Source organism: Eutrigla gurnardus (assembly GCF_963514095.1).
Source record: "Eutrigla gurnardus genome assembly, chromosome: 5".
NCBI lineage: Eukaryota > Metazoa > Chordata > Actinopteri > Perciformes > Triglidae > Eutrigla > Eutrigla gurnardus.
This window is the reverse complement of record NC_139919.1, coordinates 10,454,881-10,478,218: the sequence shown is the minus strand read 5'-3', so window position 1 is coordinate 10,478,218 and position 23,338 is coordinate 10,454,881. Positions and strand designations below refer to the sequence as shown.

General features: G+C 44.6%; 1 protein-coding gene across 2 annotated transcripts in view; it reads left to right on the top strand.

Annotated features, from left to right (window-relative positions):
- Positions 1-402: 402 nt before the first annotated feature.
- The window catches only part of ppargc1b (peroxisome proliferator-activated receptor gamma, coactivator 1 beta), a 91,275-nt gene continuing 68,339 nt past the window's right edge, over positions 403-23,338 (top strand). For both annotated transcript variants that reach the window (XM_084010373.1, XM_084010372.1), the window contains exon 1: positions 403-531. In XM_084010373.1, coding sequence (XP_083866499.1) covers positions 451-531 — 81 coding nt within the window. In that variant the 5' untranslated portion in view covers positions 403-450. The remainder of the gene's footprint in view (positions 532-23,338) is intronic.

The following is a 23,338-nucleotide window of genomic DNA, read 5'->3' as shown; positions in this document are numbered from 1 at the left end:
CCGTCCGTTCGTCTGTCCACCCATCTGGATAATCATTATATATATCCACACTATTTAGCGAAATATGCCTGTCCGTCTGTCTGTCCACGCATCCATCCATCCATCCATCTATCTATCTATCTAAATTAATATAGCAGTGTCATGTTATCATCTTTGCAGTTTTATTAAAATAACTGCATTCCTTGCAATAAACACCTTTTGTAAGTGGTCTTCCGGCTATATTTCCCACTTAATTCAATCACAGTGAATTCAAATCAATCCTCGTTTTATTGTGGGCCCCCCCCCCCGGAGGTCCCCAGACCCCACTTTGGAGAACCGCATGTCTTTAATGCCTGGGATTTGTTTCTGTGTGTAAACAGATGCGCCCCCTGCAGGCGGCTCTCCCCCACTGCTCCTCCTCCTCCTCCTATACTCCGCTCTCTGACTGTACGGCTCCTCATTCACTAGAAGATGGCGGACTGCGCTCCACTATTAGATGAGGAACTCTCGTCCTTTGTCTTCAATTACCTGACAGAAAACTCCGGCAGCCAGGTAAGACACAGGCATCGTTGGACACACCGGACCTCGGGCTTTCCGGCCCGGGGGGCGTCTTTGCACGTCGCCGGCCGTGGCGCACGCTGCACCCGATTGATGCCAGGCTTTCGCCCGGCTTGTCAGCAGCATCTCACAGGCACCGTCTCTCGGTCTGCGTGCGTGCGAGTGTGTGTATGTGTGTGTGTACGTGTCTACTATGTCTTCACGTCTGGCTTTCACGTGTTTTTGGAGGAAATGTCATCAGCCATGGCCATAGAGGGGCATTTGACGGATTAAAACGAATAAATGTGTCCGTGTAGGTGCTGGAGGCGGCGAGCAGCCGGCGTGTGGCTGCTCGGGAGGATTATTTGGTATGCAGAGTGGCGCTTTGGAAACTTTTGACGCATTCTTGTGGGAAGTTTGCGTGTCAGTGCCGGGTACTTGGACACGTGGTGCGCCCCTGAGCGCGTGGACCGAGCCTTAGTGCATTATGATAGTATGACTTTATTATACGTGTTCACTGGCTGCAGTACTGTTTGGATTAAAAAAAAAAAAAAAAAAAAAAACTGCGGGTGTGATGTTATGCTTTATTACTTTTCTCGCAGAGTCCAAGCCGGGGGAGAATAAAGTGTTTGTTTGGGGAAACACTGCAATACATGCTGTGTAATGTTATTTATCCGCTCCATTCTAAGCAGCTTGCCGCTGCACCGGGAGCTTAGCTGGGGATCTCCGGGTTGGATGTCTACCGGCTGTTCGGTGCGCTTTTAAAGTTGAGCAACTCCCCGCTGTAATCACCTCACATTGGTCAACATTTATCAGACGATGTTCTGCAAAGCAATGGGATTGAGAGGGTACAGTGGTGTCGGGTGAGCTGATGAAGTCAGTGCGGCTCTACGCGTCGATAATGCTTTGCGTAATCGGTTAGGCAACGGTTACAAAACGCGTGTCTGGTTCGCGCGACTGTTCGCCGCGGCTGGCCGAACGCGGCTGGCCGAACGCGGCGGCGTGTCGGAAGGGGTGATGATGACACACGGTCTAATAACCCCCGTGTTGCTTCGGGGGGTCACAGGGCAGAGATTTTGCACCGGATTTCAAGGTGGTGCCAAGGCGCCAAACTGCGTTCGGAAATCCCTGCAATTTCTGGGACGCCTCGCTCATAGACACTCATGTAAAACACAGCGTCAAGTACTCATAAACGAATGAATGTGCTGCTAAATGTACATCGAGATGCGGGGAACACATCAAGCAGCACACATTAAAGGAGTAGGTGAACTTTTCTAACTGGCTCTAATCCCACAATAATCCCCGACTCAGGAGCCCCTCGGAGGGCGGTAGCGAGGGGTGCTCACCAATTATAGAAGTTGAGATTTAATCAAAATGATGTGATGCCCTGCACCTCAAATGTATGCCGAATTTGTCATGAGAAAGTACTCGTACATAATAGCACCTTGGCTGTATAATATGATCCATGCTTTGTTGCCCACACGAAAGGAAAACATAAATTAGCATATTTCTGAACTGGGTTTGGTGAGAAATTCACATTCTCACACGGCAGTTCGGTTCTAATCTCCATCTCCCTCCTGGTTGTAGTTAAAACCGGTCTGTCATTGGAATACGGGACCCCGGTGTCACTGCATCACATTGTGACGTTGCGTCTTGATTGTTTCTGAGCGTGTGTGTGTGTGTGTGTGTGTATGTGGAGGAGGGGGGAGGTGGGGGTGTCACAGCTGGTTGGCGTCTTAAGCAGGTTAATTCAGTGCGTGGTGGTGGGATCCAGGGAGATGTGTGCTATTTATAACGTGCAGCAGTGACATGTGCTCCCACATAAAGCACACACATAGGCTACACACTCAGACAGCTCAAAGACCTAAATGAGAAGGAATCGGCCAGCAGGAGGAAGGAACTGCACCAAAAACATCCCTTAATAAAGGCACTAACAATATAACAACACATTGTGTTAATATCCTACAGTACAATAAAACTAGATAATGAAAGTCTCAACGTTATTCTCACTCATATACCAATATTAGATCCTGCATGAGTCTGCAGTCAATCAATTGGAGCCATTACAAGCTCATGCTTTGCAGCGAAGCACTGTTTAAACCTACACAACTTCATTTGAACTCATAGCTGATTTGATCTCAAGGCTTGCAAAGACGGGGACTGTAGGGGTTGAATCCCGGGGGGGAAATGTGACGTGAAAGCACAAGAATATTTCCATTGGATGGAACGAAGTGACCATAACAATCTTGTGTTCTGGATATTTCCCTCAGCGGAAACGATCATAGCTTCAGGCAAGAGCTGGAAAAGAATATATATGATACTGTCAAGCCAGTGAGCAGTGAGATGATTTCTACAGCGCTCAAGCTACAGGCAAACAGAAAGAGCAAAGTGTACGGTGACGTGTGTGCCCGCTCGTACGTTTGCTGTAAAATCCACCTCCGGTTTGTAATGCTGGATTGCTGCAAAGTCCTTGAGTGGCACAGAGGCAGAACGACAGGGCAAACAACCTGACTGCACATTGGATGGCTGTTTAAGTTCTTTCCTCGTGTGTAGTCTGATAACGTTATCTTTTCTACAAATGCAGAGTTAATATGTTAACATTTACTCAGGGTTAATGGGGCTGGCTGGTGGCTTTCTTGGTCCCTCTCTCTCTCCCTCTCTCTCACTGTGTGTGGCTATGCAGCTCGCCCCTGCCGGCTGGTTATTGTAATACTACTTTATCCTCGTGACTGGAGTTACAGAACAGGCCTGCTGCAGTCATGTGAGTTGTAGTGGAGGGAGGGAGGGAGGGAGGGGGGAGGGAGGCGTTACCCGTGACGTAGGACGGTGACGGGCAGCCCCTCCCTCCTCCTCCTCCTAACATGTGACTGCTTTCTCCTCTCTCTCTCTCGCTCTCATACAGTCATACTGTCTCTCCCTCCCTCGCTCTTACATACAGTAAAAATGCTTACTGTAATTTCTCATTCACACATTCTGTCCCATTTCTACCTTCCTGTATTTCAGAGGCAGTTTATGATACATCAATAATTGAAGTGGGTTTACTGCACATGGAATCAATGAGGATCTTCAGACTGTCGCGCCAAGTTTTCCTTTCCTGACTTGAAAACGATTGTCAGCTAACGAAATGCGGCTGCTTACCAGCAATGATCATGATTACATGATGGATCTGTGAGGCAACACGGTCATCTTCCTGTCAACATTCACTGAAGTGTCGAGGCACTTACCTCTCCTTACATGTTGAGCTACAAGTGCCTCGTGGAGGGGACGGCGGTCGATGTGTTTGCTAAAAGTCAATAACCACGTCTTCGGTTTTGTAAATATTCCCTTTCAAAGTGATAATCGTGCCTTTGTTCAAGCTCATCGACCGCAGGCTCATGCGACGCCTCATTGGTTGGCCGACGTCTCACTCTCTGATTTAAATACACTGTTCTCTAAAAAACAAATGTGTGGTTTTCATGAGCGCATGTCTGCTACGTGCATAAACACACACATGGATGGCTGAGACCACGGATGTGAGAAACAAAGATTATACCGCATTTGCATGGTGCGACATTGCAGTTTGTTGAAATAAAAGCTTAAAAAAAAAAGCTTTGATGGATTATTAGTGAAATGAATCATCAATTTTGAATCCTCTTTCAAAAACAGTAGAGCAGGAATCCCTGCCGTTCATCGGAGGCACTTAAGTTTAATAAAATATATTCATCTTTTCTCTGAGCAGCAGAAAGCCCTCAAGCTCATATATGTGTTTAAAAGAATTGCTTCCATCTCCAGCTAGATGACAGGGCCTATTGAGAAGTGGTTTAGGAGTGCAGGTGGACTCCCAGACCTATTTCAATGCTAATCTTTGACTGGGTGTCTAGGGCCGGTCTGGGTCCATCCACGGGATTGACTCTGGGAAGATCAGGCCGACTTAACGCCAGTCACCGCATCCTGCTGTAACAGGACGCAACCAGCCACAGGGCACATGCCTGTAAAATATTAGCCGTGGCTCGTCAGTTATTCTACTTTGTTAGTGTTGCAGTTCAGCAACCTCTCGGAGAGAGTCACATGTAAAACCAAGCACGCATGTTGGGGACCAGTCAGTGAGATCTGTTGAGGTCTGGAAGTCCAAGTCAAAATCACTGAAGCAGGTTCTCACTGCTAACTCACTGTTATCCTGCAGAAATGCTGATGATCCAAAGAAAGTGTGAATGCTTGACGTATTCTGTGAGGTAGAAGCCGCTGCGTCCCGTGGAATAGGCAACAGTTGCTTTCTATTCAAACTTGATCTGAACTTTGACCCGCAGCTCTTCATGAACACTTAACACTTAATTTGAAAGGTGTGATTAAAAGACCCACAGATACGAGGGCAGTCCCAGCCTGATAGTATACATGCATTGGAGGTTGGAATAGATCGGTAATTGGAGGGGGAAAAAAATGTTGAAAATCCTTTCAAGAACGCGTTGTCTCCGGACATCAACAGATTGCTTTCGTGTTTGCCTCCTCGGTGGTAAAGTTACAGGTTATTATAAAGTAAACTAATCAGCTCTCAAGTGTTTCAAACGTTAATTGCGTCTCTTAAACAATGCCTTCATGTACCAAATGGAAAACTTAATAAAGCGTGAAGCCATTACTGTGCTCCCGTGTAGCCCTATAGAGCCTCACACTGCCAGTCAGCACTTTGCCCTGTAACCACGAAGCCTCTGTGTGTCTGAACGTGTGTGGGCACGAGCTCGTCCACGGCAGGAGGTCGCCGCTCGCCATTGGTTGTCAGGTGATCCCACCCAATTTAGCAAAGGAAGTCACACCGGCCCTCGTTGACCACAATTAGCTTAATTTTGTCAAGTTTAGGTCAACAATTATTAAATGTAGCTATCATCTTTTGCAGTTAAAGTAATCATTTGTCCATTATTTTAACATAAATCCCTTGTTTTTTGCTCTCCATGGCTAATTGATGTGACGTAATAATGATGACACACAAGTCAATCAGAGCAGGCTGTCTAGTTAGTGTCTGTTTATTTCATAATTTGGCCTCTGAAGAAACCTGGCTGGGCAGGTGGCCATGTTAAAGAAGGTGGGAATAAACCTATTAATGGGATTATGAAGCGTCTCCCTCATCGGTATTGTTTTGAATAAAAGTGTAATAATCACTCATCAGTCTCTGATTCAGGTGGCATGTAAACCACCTTTTTTATAAGGGCATCTAATCCGTAAGCAGGGAGATGCATCACTTTCTTGATGGCGGCCAATAAATCCAATTTAAATTGAACAGAGAGGAGTGAAGGATCCAGACAGCCGAGCGGGCAGACAGGTGTATAAATAACAAGGCTTTGAAGCTCCGCCTGAGAGTGATGGATACAGGTGTTATTGGCAGTGACTGGGATTTGCACTGGTGCCAGGGACAGACTCATACTCTCTTCAGATACACTTTACGTCCTCTTCCACGGCCTCTGGCTTTGTTGTGACTGTCCTCCGTTTTCCTTCAGCTGATTTAAAAAAACAACAATCTGTCTTCTCTCTTTTATCCATAATTCAGCATCATTATCTTTCTCTGTGGGCCAGATTTACGAACGCATTTGCCCACATGAGGTGCAAAAGTACCAGTGAGAGCGCACCTCTATTCTGCGAGGGAAGTTCTCTTAAAAGCAGGTCTTAACCAGGAAACACCACATGAATCAGATTTGATCAATCATGCAAACCAGGAATCATCATTACAGATTAAGCAGCCATGCAATACTACAATTACTGGACTTGATCCACATTCTTATGTTGAAATTGATTGTAAATAAAAGTGAGAAAATAAATAATAAATGCAGACTGGAACGATTCCGTTTTTGTGTTCTTATTATTTTTTAGTGAACGGTTTATCTGAGACTGTTTCCTCAGGTAGTTTTCTTTTCCTGAGAACACGAGTGGTCGCGGACATGGACGTCTCAGGTCTGGATGTATCAGGTCTGGATGTCTCAGGTCTGCATGTCTCAGGTCTGGATGTATCAGGTCTGGATGTCTCAGGTCTGCATGTCTCAGGTCTGGATGTATCAGGTCTGGATGTCTCAGGTCTGGACGTCTCAGGTCTGGATGTCTCAGGTCTGCATGTCTCAGGTCTGCATGTCTCAGGTCTGGATGTCTCAGGTCTGGATGTCTCAGGTCTGCATGTCTCAGGTCTGGATGTCTCAGGTCTGGATGTCTCAGGTCTGCATGTCTCAGGTCTGGATGTATCAGGTCTGGATGTCTCAGGTCTGGACGTCTCAGGTCTGGATGTCTCAGGTCTGCATGTCTCAGGTCTGCATGTCTCAGGTCTGGATGTCTCAGGTCTGGATGTCTCAGGTCTGCATGTCTCAGGTCTGGATGTCTCAGGTCTGGATGTCTCAGGTCTGCATGTCTCAGCTCTGGATGTCTCAGGTCTGCATGTCTCAGGTCTGGATGTCTCAGGTCTGCATGTCTCAGGTCTGCATGTCTCAGGTCTGGATGTCTCAGGTCTGGATGTCTCAGGTCTGCATGTCTCAGGTCTGCATGTCTCAGGTGTGAATGTTGGATGGTCCGTAGTCGTTCGTTTCTTGCTGGTAGCAACATCATTTGGTTTCTGCTCTGGCCATGCCATTCATTGCGCTAACCAGTTATTGTATCTGCTCATTATTTCGTCTCATTTTGCGGTTTTGCTGCACATTGCTAGTCATTTATTTCTGGTGGACCTGAACCGGTTATGTGTTGTACCCTACCGTTTCCTTGGTTCGCCGCTGTATGTGCTTTTTAGCGCTTTCTTTTTGCCATTTAAAGATCCGTGTTAGATACATGCGGGCCCGTTCATTGTTCTTTTAGAGGCGCGCTAATAACGGAGGCCGGAGTATGCACTGTTTGCCCGGTGGCTGTCAGGTTTGATAAATCCGACGCAAAATGAGGAAGCACAGCGTGCGCTGTTTGCGAACTCGCAATAACAAACTGCACCAGTCTTAGTAAATCTACTCCTCCGTGTCTATCCTGCCCGAGTCGTGATGTGCAGTGCTGCAGTGTTCATCTGCCACGCCGTGACTCACCTGTTCCTTCTGTCACTGTGTTGCACACACACACATACACACACACACACACACACACACACACACACACACACACACACACACACACACACACACACAAGAATGGATTTCTAGTATATTGTACAATATGTGTAGAAGTAAACCATAATGCATTCCACTTTTAAGCAGCAGGCATGTATCTGCTGCTGTTATGTCGAGTGGATCACAGTGAGATTATAGATCACCATGACTGCGACGTACAGTGAGCTGGCCAGAGTTCAGGGGTCAAGTAGATGGGACAAAGTGTTCCACGATCTGAGAGAGTAAGACAGGAAAACGGCCGGCTGTGTTAGATTTACAGCAAACATGTTGTGCCATTGTGCAAGACGAAAGGCAAATAAGTGGAAGGGAAACGTCTTTGCTCTGTGATTGTCAGCTGCCTCTGGTCTGTGTCTCTTAAAGCCAACATTGTGGTGGCCTGGATTATGGGATGGGATGATACAGGATCGTGGGTGGTGATAAAAAAAAACCTCACACAGCAGAATATGTTGATCGTGGTGAATTTCCATCTTTGGGATACTCGTAAATATCGTCCCAAGTGGAAAAAGCTTTCTAGTTCACGAGTTAAAAATAGAGCCGGATACAAAAAATACAGGATACAAGAATACTAAATACATTTCTTTCTCTTTTATTTATGCAGACCTTATGATTTCTGATAATTTAAGATTAATTTGATAGTTTTTCATTATGTATTTTATGTGACACAATAACAAAATGTAAACTAATACCAGTATGTTTTCTAATTTTCATATCATATTCTGGCGGTCACAGTGGTGCTGCACCAAGGTGCCTAGTGGATGTGTGTGTGTGTGTGTGCGTGCGTCAGAGTAGGATGCTGGGAATACGGCTGCTTCCTCCCAAATCCCTCTGAGGTTCATCAGGCTTCTGGCTTAGACACAGAGCCCAACACACACACACACACACACACACACACACACACATAATCTGTATGTGTGTATTTCTGAGCGTGCTGTTGCTATCGAACATGCTAGCAGAGGCAGGTTAGGGGGCTCTTAATAATTAATTGCGTGGTGATTCGTCAGCTGCTCCTTCAGGCCTGCTTGGCATGACAGCTAAAACACACACACACACACACACACACACTGGGCTGCACCAGTCTGGATTAAACTGGAATAATTTTCTGACTCAGAATTAAGATTACAATGATCTGTCACCATTGTAAGTGCCCTTGTAATCTGCTCGTCCCTGTGAGATCTATGCTGGCTGCTGACGTCACACGAACAGTTACTCCTGTTTTAGCTTCCATCCAAACTATGCGTGTGTGTAGGTCGTCACACGGTGTATCAAAGTCTTGTCAGTTATTGATGCAACTTAAAGTAATTAAAAGCTCTTGATTTGATGCATCAGATATCCCCGCTGAATGCAAACACGGCCGAATCGATTTCATCGAGATTGCGTGGTGAAAATTGCAATTTTGAAATGATTAATTGTGCAGCTCGTACAGGAAAGAACGTGACTGAAGATATAAAGCAGATTCATTAAGTGTTTGGAACCAATTGTAGGGAATTATTATCGCTACAATCCACCCATTGATTTCCATTATGGTAACTAGACATTTACATTTTCTCTTTCAATCAGTTTTATCTTTGGTCTCTCCTACAGAACAGGGAGGGTTTCTGTCCGCCAACGGTTTATATTTGCCAGCGGGAAACGCCGGGAGCTCTTCTGAAAACTGGGAGCACTTGAGAGGCGCAGCGTTTTACCAGCCGAGGAGCTTTGGTCGCTATGATTCGGAAATAAAAATGTCGGCCCAAGATAGAGTACATTCGTAGGGAGAGAGGACGGACCTACAGGTCTATGTGGGTGAGGAAACATCTTGGCGAGGATCTACATCGTTTGGCTCAGATTCAGATAAATTCCATTATCCCACACGGTGAAATTAATTTGGTCCAGACGCAGGGAAACCTGAAAAAATAATGAAAAAGAAAACATATGCTATTTGTTCTGCCCCTACTCCAAATTGAAAATGCTTCAACTTTCGGCGGTCACGGAAAAAACGCTGAACAGGAGCTCATCGTGAAAAAACCACGTTGGTAGATGCGGCGCAATATCTGTCAGCCTAATACAGGGATGACCGGGGCTAGCTAAGGCTTGCAAAGGATCCGCGGCGGTTTAGGGCCAAACTGAGCAACGCAATGCTTCTTTATTAGATCAGTTTCCACAAGCAAGGTTTTATCAGAATAGCTGAGCCTTGTTTCTGCTTCCTTCATTTTGTATAAGATGCAGTCTTAATTATGCTTACCTACTGTAAGCCTAAGTTTATGAGATGGTGTAGCTCTTCCCAACTTTTTAATATTAAATTTGACATTTTAGTGCCTAATCAGACCATAACTCTCCACAGTGAGTCAGTGAAATAAAGGCCTACAGCTCCAGGGAACAGGAGGAGTCAGAGGTCACAGTGTCAGCAAAAGAAACTGCTCTCAGATCAGGATAGGGACATGGCCTTTATAGACTGTGCCTGCCTCAGAATCTCCAAATCCAGTTTGCGTCCCGCGTTTGCATGCTCGCTGCAGGATCTTCCAAACACCACTTCTTCCCCCGAGGTGGAGCAGCAGAGCGGCACTCAGCCGTGCGAAGTGTCCGGCACGCACAATGGCTTCATCGCGTGTCTCGCAGTGGGAGGCAGAGAGAACAGATATGGTGAGGGAGGAAGAGAAAGGATCCAACGGCAAAATCGACACCAGTGAGCACGAGTCCCATTATGTATTCATGGTCTGCCTTTTGTGATCTTAATTTATATGAAAATCTATTCGGCTTCGGCACCTTGTTCCAGGTTGTCGCCGCTCTCGCTGTGACTCAAACAAGAGTGGGATGTGAGGATGTAAATTTCTCTCTCAGGCTTCTGGTTTAATACAGATGATATACTTTACAGTCAGCGCCGTGATTCACTGTTGACACCTCATCATATTTTCTTCCTGCTTTCCTTCTATTTTGGCGTTCTCTTTATGCCACATTCAGACATTCAGCAGACCACAGAGAATTTATCATTTTCCCTATTTATTGTTAAACCATCATTTACATACTGCTTAGTTTTGCGGCTCACTGGCGGCGAGCGGGTTCAGCATCTTACCCATGTCACTTGGATAAATGGCTGTGCTGCTGCTGTGGGCTTTACGCTGAGAGCGTTTGCCATCGGTCTATCTAGCAGAAGTTGGTTGTTTTTTAGAGTATCTTGTACGGCAGCTGCATTCTCATGACATCACAGCATCAGTTCTATTAGAACTGGAGAGCATTTCTTTATTGACAGAAGAGCAAAGAACGACTCTGAAGACATTAATTGACGGAAAATATGTTTTTTTTGCTCTCTTCTCCCAACTGGCTTTGGCAAGAGTTTGATTGACAGATGGTTCATCCAATCACATGCCAAGTATTAGAGTGCCTGCCCTTTGTCAAACGGTGTCCCATTACTGCTTCTCAGATGGTTCTGTGTAAAAAACCATCTGGGTCTTGAACTGTTGTCAAGGGGCACTTGGGTGCAACAGGGTGAATACACAATGCATGACAGGAAGTGGCGCCCAATAGGAGCCGGAGGTCTGTAGGCATGGGACGATAGGGACAGTTCACGTCACAATTATCCTGGCCAAAATAGTCACGATTTACGATATTATCCTGCAATCATCAAATTATTCTGAAAACTCTTACTCACGCTATCGTTGACATTCACCACGATCAACCTAACATGATGATCTGGTTCTGCAGCCTTTTCTGTAATCAATATGCTGTCTTTGTCTTGCAGTCAGCACACTTTGCATGTCTTTGTACTATTGCTGTGTGAATATTGTCACTCAGGTTGTCTCAGACTGTATTATCTTGAGTTTCCTTCAGAGGATTGAGTGGCCTTGTGTGTGTTAAGATCTCTGTGCATGCCGCACGACATAGCATGGTGTATACGTCACATGTTGGCTGCGTACACCACCCAACGGGCTTCCTCCTCACATCTCAGCCCTTTTTATCCAAGCACGTATGTTGACATGTGTGTGTGTGTGTGTGCATGTATGTGTGTGTGTGCAATCTGTCCTTAGCTAACCTTTACTGGTCATTTGTATTCACCACAGGGACCCTGTTGCTATATTGATAGTGTCAACATGAGCATGAGGCCGTTTGCCATTCTCCACACATACACACACACACACACACGAGCGTGCGCGCACACACATGTAGAAGCTTTGTGCAATACCTGAGGGAGATAGGATGGGGTTGAAGGAAAGGGAATCCAATCTCACCCAACAGCTCAGGGCTTTGTAGGGAAGTATGTGGTCGCCGAGCTAGCTGGCTGCCCTATTTCTTCAAAGCTCCCCTCCTCTGTTACCTGATTCATCACGGGGGCAGCCACCAGGGAAATGTCTTATTTTTAAAGCAGGAAGAGCGCACAGAAGGCCGTGTCTTTCTGAAATCTACCAAAATGAGAGGCAAATAAGATGAGAGGGATGCTGTTACTACGGTGACATGGCATCGTCGCACAGAGCCTGATGTTAGCCGTCCCTCCACATTAGTACATGAAGTGGAATCTGAAGCATCTTCAAAGTGGGAGGGACTGGGTGATGGGGGTCCGAGGATTGAACGGTGTATTGTGGCAGCGATCGCTTCTAGTTTAAAGGGAATTGCACATCTCCTAATACAATGCCATTAAAATCAAGTTGATTTGTATTTTGGAGACATCTGTTTACTTTGTACTAATTGTGTATGTGTCAAGGCAGTGATGCTGCAAAAAGGACAGCTTTTATGATGCTTATTATGAAAAATGTAGTTTTGTATTAAAGCGTGAACGATAATGTTTTTTCATGTTGTCCGCAGCTGTAAAAAGTTAGATTTATCTACCGCTGTAAAAAGTAGGGCATGTTCAAGGTCTACGACAGTTAGAAAATAAACAGACTTTGACACTTTCTGCTGTTGTTAAAATTGAGACTTTGACACTTAGCAACACTGTAATAAAACACGGGAGATGAATGGGAGTTGGGCGAGGGCTGGAGGTGTAAATGCTGCTCCGATATCGGTTTGGGCTCCGTCACAGTCCACAATGTAGGTCTCTCTCTCTCTCTTTGACATTTTGCCAGTGTTTTGGCTGGGGCTCGCCCCGACTTAGCTGTCAGACGGATCGAGTTGTAAAGATGTCTGGACCATGGATGGGCAAGCACCCAACTGCAAATACACATCATCCCCTGCCACCAACACTATAGCCTGGACCCAAGAGGTGACACACATATATATGCACACACACACTGCTGGTCTTCCAATCAATATGTATATATACCAGCATGTATTTTCCCTCCCAATAATCCACTGGTCCAGCAGGATTATTGTCTGTGATTACGACTCATGCTGCTCAAGGTTAGGGATTACAGGGTGCATTCACGGGTAATACGGAGTTTCTAAACTGCTCCTCTGCTTGGCTTGAAGGAGCAATGCAGCAGCAGCATTTGAGCGTTTTAATGTAGCATGCTTATTGCACACCTTCTTATATCTGTCCCAACTCTGCTAACAGTAGTAGTGCACCTGGCGGCAGTCTCCAGGTCTGATGAGTGAAGCCGATGCTGAAGTGCCTTTAAACATGCATTCTCTCTACTGGCCATCATGTTTTCAGAAAGAAGTCTGATTGCATTGAAGTCAATGAGAAAATGACCGCACTTCTCCCTTGATTCATAACCTCAGTAAACTTTGTAAACATGAGTTTATGCTCTCGATCTCTAGTTTCAAATATACATAGTTTGAATATTGTCAGGATGATGTTGAAATGTTCATGTCGTCCTTTTGCTCGTACTGTCAACAGTAATTACTTTAAAGGCAGTCGTAGTAATTATGGTAGTGTTGTGGTTTTAGAAGCAGTAGTATATAGTAGAAGATCTAGTAGTACTGTACCACTAGTAGTAGTAGTGGTAGTGTTAGTGGCAGTACCAGTAGCAGAAGCAATAATCACCATGTGACTGTTAAGCAGGTCTGTTTATAGTCTCAACACAGTGACGGTTGGTTTATCTCTGCTGTAGCCTCCACTACTGCACCCTCCAGTGTGTGTGTGTGTGTGTGTGCGTGAGAGTGTGTGTGTGTGTGTGTGTGTGTGTGTTAATATTGGTCCGTGTGTGTGTGTGTTAATATTGGTCCGTGTGTGTGTGTGTGTGTGTGTGTGTGTGTGTGTGTGTGTGTGTGTGTGTGTGTGTGTGTGTGCTTGCATTGGGATCTCAAGGGCACTGGCGTAAATGAGAGAAAAGGTTAAAGGAAATTTCCATGGCTTGGTACACGGGGCCATGAGGACAAGAGGACACACACACTGATGCCAGCATGGCATATAGCCTTGGCAACCAGGTACCAGGGGAGGGCAAGAACAGGCTAGTGTGAACAAGCACCTTTACACACAAACACACTTGTGTCTGTAACTGCAGTATTCTGGAAGCGTAGCATCACATACAGTACAGTTGTATTTGATATGGTTGGATGCAGTAGCACAGACACACACACACACACACACACACACACACACACACACACACACACACACACACACACACACACACACACACACACACTCTTAGCATCTCTCCTCTTCCATTACTTTAAAAGCCATTTGTTGTTATTTTTAGACGTTGCTTCCTCAGGTAAAAGGAACACTAATGTGTGAGCAATCAGCGTTGCAGCAGGGAGCGTGTGTTATAAATAGTTTTCCTGACATGGACCTGCACATGTCACTATCCCATCACACACATTCAACCGGTGCATGACCTCCAGTTCAGTCATAATTACTCAAAGATCTCCACGTGGGTTTAGACGGATGCGGCGCTCGATCACAGCTGGACCCCGGATTCTAATCTGCTACTTCCAAGCTCTGCAGTAACTTGGTAACCACCGACTAATGTAATTACTCATCTCGTCTTAATAAATTGCCTCACCGTAGGAGTCCAAAATGCAATAACCACGATATTGTGATATATCCTCCTGATAATGCTCTGTAATTTCGCTGATAATTCACAACGATAAACGCATCCGGGTGGGCTTGGCTCGCGGCGATGGGCTCCGGCGTCTCTGCAGGGTTTTTGGTGATGGAAAGTTTTTCGAGGTGTGTGTGTTGTTAATTGAGTTTGTGAGTCATGTGTCTGGGTTGAAAGCAAGCAGCAGGCTTCTACCTGCATATAGCATAGAGTGAGGGAGGTGGGTGAGGCCATTAGTGGCCTTTGTGATGCATATACAAACATGTATTACACACACACACATATTTACTGCACACACACACACACACACACACACACACATATGGCAGGTCTTCACATGTTCCCAGTAACACTGTAGCTTGTTTCTTACTGGTAACTTTCCGCTGCTTCTACTCCCTCCTGCCTCTCCTTCTTCTTCTTCTTCTTCTTCTTCTTCTTCTTCTTCTTCTTCTTCTTCTTCTTCCACTTTGTATCTCGTCATGATTCTCTCTCTCTCTCCTCCCCTTCCATTCATCTCTCTTGCTCATTGACCTACTTCCCAAAGGCTGCTGAGGCTTGCGTGACCACAGCACTCAGTTCTACGGTGATATGGCATTACACACACACACACACACGGGCACAAATTACACACATGCATGATGCTTGCACATGCATATTTACAGCTAAATGCACATGCATGAAGAGAAGGGGACCTGCTTCCTGGATGTGCAAGCATCATGCTTCCAAAGACACCAACAATCAACGGTTTTGACAGAGCTATATGGTCACAATCACCTCCAATGCTTTTTTTTTCGAGTATTGATGCGTATGACACAAATGTATGTCAAATGCAGTGATTTCAAAATCACATTTTCTTATGTTTTTAATCACAATTTTCTTGTAAGCAGTGTTTTGGAGAATAATAACAACATAGATCTTATCATGACAGGGAAGCAGAAAGTTAGTGGTTGAAGCCAAAATCAGTGAAATCACACAATTCTCGACACGCGGTTAAATCAAAACAATACATCCTGTGTACTTTAACATACACTCGTGTAAAAACTACATATTAGATATTACTGTTAGTTGTATGATTAATCTCTGATGATCTGCTTGATGTTTCTGGCACAAGATTGCATTTGATCATGATAACGTTTTGATTTACCTTTGCCTAATGCAAATTTTTCTGAATAGAGTCTGAAGGCATCATAATGCAACCCAATGCAACCTCTGTTAGCATTAGCTGTTAGCGCCATTATTTAGCCAAGCAGGACAGTGCTGCTCCCAACAGCTAACTCCGATATCACCGTTTTAATAGTCAGCAGCTAGTCCTAATCAGCAGTATTGTTAGTCAGGCCATTCATTTTTAGAGCTATAGTCAGTCTCTGGGAAATATTGTAGCTTTTCTCAGATTATTGCATGAACAAATGCTTCGTTTCTGCAGCTGATTTTGTCGACTGCTACTGGTGTTTGTTTTCTGTTTTTGCACAATGTCACAATGTTCATGGATCAAAAACACCATTTCATGTGAGTCGTCATAATTCACCAAATTCACCTGCACTCTGTTGATCTGAAGCCCCGTCGGTGATGCTGCGGAGATTGATTCAGTAATTTGCATTAATTGCTGTAAACAAAAAATGGAGACCTTCCTGCAGGGAGCACCAGGATCAGGTTAATGAGGAAATGATTTCCAATCAATCAACTCTGACTCATTATTATTCTGACTCTCTTTCACTCACACGCCTGTCTGTCTGTCTGTCTGTCTGTCTGTCTGTCTGTCTGTCTGTCTGTCTGTCTGTCTCTGCGTTTTATATCAGATCCCCTTCAACGTATTAAAAAACAAGTGGCGTCTTGTCGATTGCACTCAAAATATTGACACACCCACGCTGTGAATGAGTACAGTATCTCTCTCATTCATTGTGCCCCTCTTGCACACCAAGGCGGGGTTACAGTTGACAGAGGAAATGTTACTACTGTGATGCAATATGGGTAATAGGCCAAATTCTTTGCGTGGCGGGTGTTTTTGTGCGAGTATGTGTTTGAACATGTGCATGGAGCTTTTATAGGCTGTGTGTGCTGGGCGTATATTATTAGCGTTTACATGTGTGTGTGTGATTTATGTGTGTGTCGTCCTCCTGGTCTCTGAACGTTAATGGAGCGTCTCAGCTGAACAGTTGAGTGTTCCAACACGGCAGACTGGATCAGCTTGTCTTGGTCTCTTTGCTGTTGGAATCCTTCTCTATGTGTTTTGTCTGCATTACTATGAAAGCTTCTTCTGGAAATCCTGTGTGTGTCATCCTGATGCATAAAATAAATATGAGCACAGATCTCCATCTTTGTTTTCGTTCTTGCATGGGATTGTGATTGTGAAGCTCACAGCTCACTTTAAGGGTACGGCTATAAGTACCTGAATTGTCACATTTATGAAACGATACCCAGACATGGTGGGCATGTAACTGGTTCGTCATGTAGCTGAGCATTGTAAGGTGGGAGCATTTCAGTCCATTTCCTGTACAACAGAGACGCATCATGGCTGAAAGCTACCTCCCAATCACAGCACTGTTACATACAGCATGTTCAAGCCAAAGTCTTATCGCCCTACACACCTCTCTTTCTTGTCATCACACACCTTTCAGTCTCTGTTACTGCACACACACACACACACACACACACACACACACACACCTTTCCTGTGCTCCTCTCAGGCTTCCTGCTCTTCCCCCAGCTCTGCTCGGCTTCATGCTTTTCTCAGCAACGCCTGACCTCGTTTCAACTATCTCCCCTTTTCTCTCTCACTCTTTTCACTTTTCATTTACTCTCACTCCCATTTGCTCGTTTGCAATGTCTCTCTCTCTTCCTCTCAATTTACTGTATTCATTCCTTTCACCCTTCTCTCTCTCTGTTTTGCTGCATATCACAGTAGTTTGGAGCTGTCTGGTTTGAGATAGCAGGGGTCGACACACACACACACACACACACACACACACACACACACACACACACACACACACACACACACACACGTACGTACAAGTGACAATAGGTGAGTGATGGATGTTTTTTCAATCAAATCTGGGATTTAGTTTGACAACACACACACACACAGGATAAGGAGCACTGTCAGAAGCAGGCCGATAGCCAATTGACACACCAAGAAATGGAGAGAGAGAGAGAGAGAGAGAGAGAGTCTGGGAGTCTTCATGGTCTGATAGCTTATTGATTCCTCTGCAGGTGATTTCAGGAGGAAGACGATTGGAGCAGGAGGACAGAAAGCAGACAAAATAGACAGACAGGTGAGGGGAGTGGTGAGACAGATAGGGAAGTAAAGAGAGTCATTATTTAGGCAGAAGAAAGCAAATGTCGAAAAAGTCAACTTCTCTGAAATATGAGTTTGAAAAAGAGAGGGAGAGACCGTTACCTTTGATCTTCCTGCTATCAGACGCATGTTGTTTTTCTTTCTAACATCTGAAGCGTATTCAGCTGATGCAAAAAAATACTTTGCTTTAAAAGTGACAGGTGTCATCACTCAAAAGTACGTTATTGTTATACGAAGGTTGCAAACCAAGCTGATCATAAGCAATATTTCGTCCTATAGTAGACGTCCAGGCTTAAAAGTAACCATTTATGGCCTTGCATTCTCCTGCAATTTAACTAGGCTAATTAGTAAACCTTGGAAGGTCCTTTATGGCTATTTTAGTAGGAAGCAGAGTAAAGAACAGTCCTGCACAGCCGTAGCGTCTCCTGCAGAGCAAAGCAGGCTAATGAGCATGTGTTGGCTTGCCCTTTATAGCTCTGCAGTAGCTTAGCATCGGATAGCTGTATTTAATCATGAGGTGTCATGGCCTTTCTTAGCCTTTTTAATGGCCTTGGTTGCCAGGCCTGTCACAATAATTACCATATTATATTGGATTAATGTAAGATTTATCGTACATTAATCTTGTGGATATGACCCCAATCATTTTTACATTGTAAACTTATCGTGCCTTATATGGACATGACCTCAATATTTGTCTACGTTTTTGAATTATTGCATGATATACGGACAGAAAAACATCCATTTTAGTTTCTGTTTTATTTATTTAGGATATTTAAATGTATTTTTTCCATTGCAATTCTGATATCTGAAAGAATTAATACGTCATTGCTTTTTATAGGGTGTACTTGCATTATTATGCTGTTACTTTATCATTATATCAGTGTCAAAACATTGTCTTAAAATGACAATAATATGATTTATCACAATTATTTCTGGGACAATATATGTCCCAGCAAAAGTAGATACCTATTGGTTGCTCCTGTCTTACAAACCAGACTTAGTTAGCTTGCCATGCTATTGCTCTCTTGGGAATATTCTACTGAATAAGCTGGCCTGACTAGTCGGTCAGCCTAGTTAAAAACAGGCCACCGAGTACATCTTGGTTCGTCCTGTGTGGGTCTTCTAAAGGGAAGTTCTGATTGGCCTCGGTCCATGCTTCCATTTGAATTGAGTTATATGAGTTAGCCTTGGTTTCAGCCCAGTTTCGCCCAGTGTCAGAACACTGGCTAATGCTATTTGATACTCAGGTCAGAGCCAGGCCTGCCTTCGCTCTATTGTGGCTTTTATGTGTGTTTGGATGGTGCTTTTGCCTTATTGTCTGGTAATGTAGTGGACCGCCTACTAGGAGGACTGAATGATAACCCTGTGTGTGTGTGTGTGTGTGTGTGTGTCCCTCCCATTAGAATAGCAGCCCTGGTCCAGTTCATTAGTCCCGTTGCCAGCAGCTGAATGAGGAGCTGAACACCTCGGAAACGAGCAGAGAAAAGCTTTCTAGAGAGTTCCGTGCTTCCAAGCGATCCGGTCGTGTCCTTGTACCGTTGCCACCTGCGCAACAGGAAGACACGCGGCCAATACAGATTTTCAGCTGTGCTGGCAAACCAGCAGTTTATTGTGTGTGGGCGCGCCCTTGTTCTGCCCCACAGCTTCACTTCTGAAGTTGGGTAAAACAAAGTCTGATCTTGTTTTTAGCAATGTTGTAACATGTGGCGAGGGGGTTGAAGTGGACATTGCTCCATTTAATGATTGGGTTTCAGTTATTTTGACAGTATATCTTAGGGACAGAGGCACTAGGATACCATTGTATTATGATGCATGAAACCAGATACGATCTTATTGCGATTTTAAACATTTTGAGATTTTCGGAGTATTGCGATAACATATATTATGATTTTATTTCCTTTTTTCCCAACTGCAAATTATGTAAGCATTATTGTGAAAGTATCATGTAGCTGCGGTCTTTGAGATGGCAACGTCTCTCAGTAGTTCTGCTGTATGTGGATGTGAAGTAATCCTGCCTGGTTTGATGATTGACTGGAAGCAAATCTGCTCATTTCCTCTCGAATGGAGAGAAATGTCGAGACTTTCGGAGATGACTAACCATTGTATAAGAACATCCTACACACACACACACACACACACACACAGACACACACACACAGACACACACACACACACACAGTCACAATTTACAGCTCGTCAAACACCTACAAACTTGCGAATTCGCACAGTGACAGCGTCAAGAATTCATCCTCGTTTTTTTTGCAGTGTGTTTACTTGAGAAAGAGATTTAAAGGTGAGTGTATGTGTGTGTGTGTGTGTGTGTGTGTGTGTGTGTGTGTGTGTGTGTGTTTCCAAGAGAAACAGTTACAACATCCCTTCTGGTTGGATTTTGCCCGCCTTTATGAAATCAGACATCTGCCTGGTTTCCCTTTGAACCTTAGAAGTAAGTCGCCTGCAATGCTCACACGGTTCGAGGGCAGGGCACACACACACACACACACACACACACACACACACACACACACACAGTGGATGTGTGTGTATAACAGACAGGGGGAATGAGGGTTGTGTAGTAATAGAACGTGGTGGTGGCGTGAAGGTCGTCCGGCCACTATAAACTTGGTCACACACACACTAACACACAAGGTCTCCCATCAGCTGTCTGTCCCTCCCTGTGTTATTTACTGCGACATTTTCAGCTAACCAACTACCTGAGCCGAGTCCGTGTGTGTGTGTGTGTGTGTGTGTGTGTGTGTGTGTGTGTGTGTGTGTGTGTGTGTGTGTGTGAAGGCCAGTTCCAACCTGCCAGGTGAAAGATTTGCTGCAGACCTGGTGACAGCGAGGGAGATTTAGCAAAGCAGCGGCTGCATTAGAGAGAAAGAGATGGGAGATATTTTCCTTTTTACATATGACACGCTAGAAAATAAATTGTGTTTATACATCAATTATGACAATTTCGTGAGTGGTGACATTTTGGACGGACACGGAACTTGACTGGTTGGCGGAGGCACGCAACCGGGACTAAGTTAAGACACTTTACAGTTAAAACCATCGACCCATCTTTCTTACAATATGTATGTCATATGTTTTCTGAGAAAAAGTAAAACAAATAGATGCACATGAACAAACAGCCATTATGTTTGTGTACATACTGCTTTTAGAATATTCCTTCTTCACTTGTATGTATGTGTGTGTTTCAGTGTGATTTGTGAGTCATCCAGAACAAAATGGCAAAATAAAAGCGTGTATGCGATGTAGAGAAGACGCAGATCTTTTGATGGGACAGCTGGGAAGTTCAAAGCCTGATGATGAACACGCACACACACACACGCACACACACACACACTCTGCTTTTTGTACTCCACAGCTGCAGTGACAAACACACACACTCCCACGCAAACACGTACACACACACACACACACCCATCTCAGAAGCAGGTTCACTTTTTGCAGAGCTGTATTTATAGATAAACCAGCAGGTCAAAGGTTGTAGTACAAAGTCTATGTCTCCCTGTCTTTGATTACCTCTCTCTCTTTTCTACCTAATATGGCTCTGCTGCTGCATGAGTCTCACCGTCATGTGCATTGCAGCGCAGCAAGGAGGCTGCATACACACACACAAACACACACACACACACACACACAGTTCCCTGTCAGATGTCTCACACTGTGATAGTCTTGGTGCTGCAGGGGTTGCCGCATTGTGTTAAAACTGTTTGTTTAGTTGTGTGTGTGTGTGTGTTTGTGTGTGTGTGTGTGTGTGTGTGTGTGTGTTTGTGTGTGTGTCGTGATCGTCTCTTTTTCCAGCAGTTTGTGTGTGCAAAATCTCCTAAATCCTCCTGGGCTTTCTGTTGATTCATCGACACTACTGTTGATGCTTTGCTCTCATTCCCAATCTCCTCGTCTTTTTCCCCTCCATCCCTGCTTCTCTCTCGCCTCCCCTCATCCTTATTTTTCTCCTTATCTATTTTTCTTCACACCCTCTTGTTGTCTCACCTCTCCTCCCTCGCCTTGCCTCCCTTTTTTCCTCTCCTCTCCTCTGCCGTATTGTCTGATGTCAACATGCTGCGGTGGATTGCTCCTCCAGGTTGCTTTCAGACTCTCTTTTTATTTTTATTTCAAGCGTTCTTTTTATTAGCCTGTGTTTGTTTGTGTGCACGCATGCGAGCGTGCGCGTTAGTGCAGACTGTTGTCGTGTTTTCGAGGCAAATCTCATACATTTAACCATCTGTGAGATTAGTGAAATTGGTCTTTTCATGCTGTTGCAGCTGTAAAAGCGCCTTTTGACTCCGAAAATACCCGGGAAACTTCAGCAAAGTTACTGCCACGAGGACAGGGAGCTACTTTTGACAAAACATTTGGTCAAAACAAATTATTTCTAGGCTGTTGTGCACAAAAACAAGAAGCACTTGACATTGAGACACTAGGTGTGACTGTTTTCTAACTGAGTTTCTGTCTTTTTTGCAAGTCACTATTAATTGACATAGTAGGAGAAAATATGTAAAAGGCTTAACATAATCAGACCTATAAAGGTGCTATTGACAAAATGGTTAACGTCCAGCTACTAGATGTCTCACTCACCCCCCCACCCCCCTTCTATTGCATTCACGCCACAACGCAGCTGTTGCTCAAAGCGCATGCGCCCTCAATGGGTTGCCAGTGTCCGTGTTAGCTAAAAGCTAGCTTTAACAATATCTTACCAGTCAAGAAGAAAAATGGCCACCTCGGCTTTTCAGTCTTTGAAACTCCTCCAGCTGACTCCGACGATCAAACGCTGAACCAACGTTCACTCTGGTTTCACTCCTCCTTTTGTCACTTAGTACTTGGGATACTTTTGATTCAGTTGACTAACACCTCTAACCGATCAATAACTCAACTTAAACTCAACTCAACTAATCGATGACTTGATTTGATCGACAAATCTGTGAAAATCACCACTTTAAATCTTGAGTTTACCAGATATGGGCTATAATAATATTTTCAGGATGAAAACAGCACAACAAACTCAGTACACAGTACACTGTGTGTATGAAGTTACTGTTGTATGAAAAAACTGTGAAATTCAGTAACATCTCTGAAGTTGGGGTGAAACGTAGCGCCGTGTTGGACTGGAACTTCCAGAGCAGTGCGACTGGTTGTACTGGACTAATTCTGTGTGTTAAGCCACTAAGCCTGGTTATCTCCTCACATTTAGCTAAGCAGCCTAGTGCGCTAACGTCTGTGGACCTCTGCAGATGGAACGCAGAAATAGTGTTGGACGGCTGAGACCAAAGAGAGTCAACGGAAAGTTCCTTCCAGGAGTGTTTTACGGCAGCATTGGTCCCTGTGGTCTATTACATAATATGCTAATACTGAGCTCAATGCCTTTAAGTGCCTTTTCCCCAGACATTGTCTTGCCGATACTAAATGACATTGGAGACTAATTTTAGCACTTAATTGGTGGGAAATGATAAAGAAATGAAAATTACCCTCCTGTCAGAACATAACGTGGGTGTTTCAAAGAAAAATGTCATTTAAAAGACCTCGAACGCAAAAGT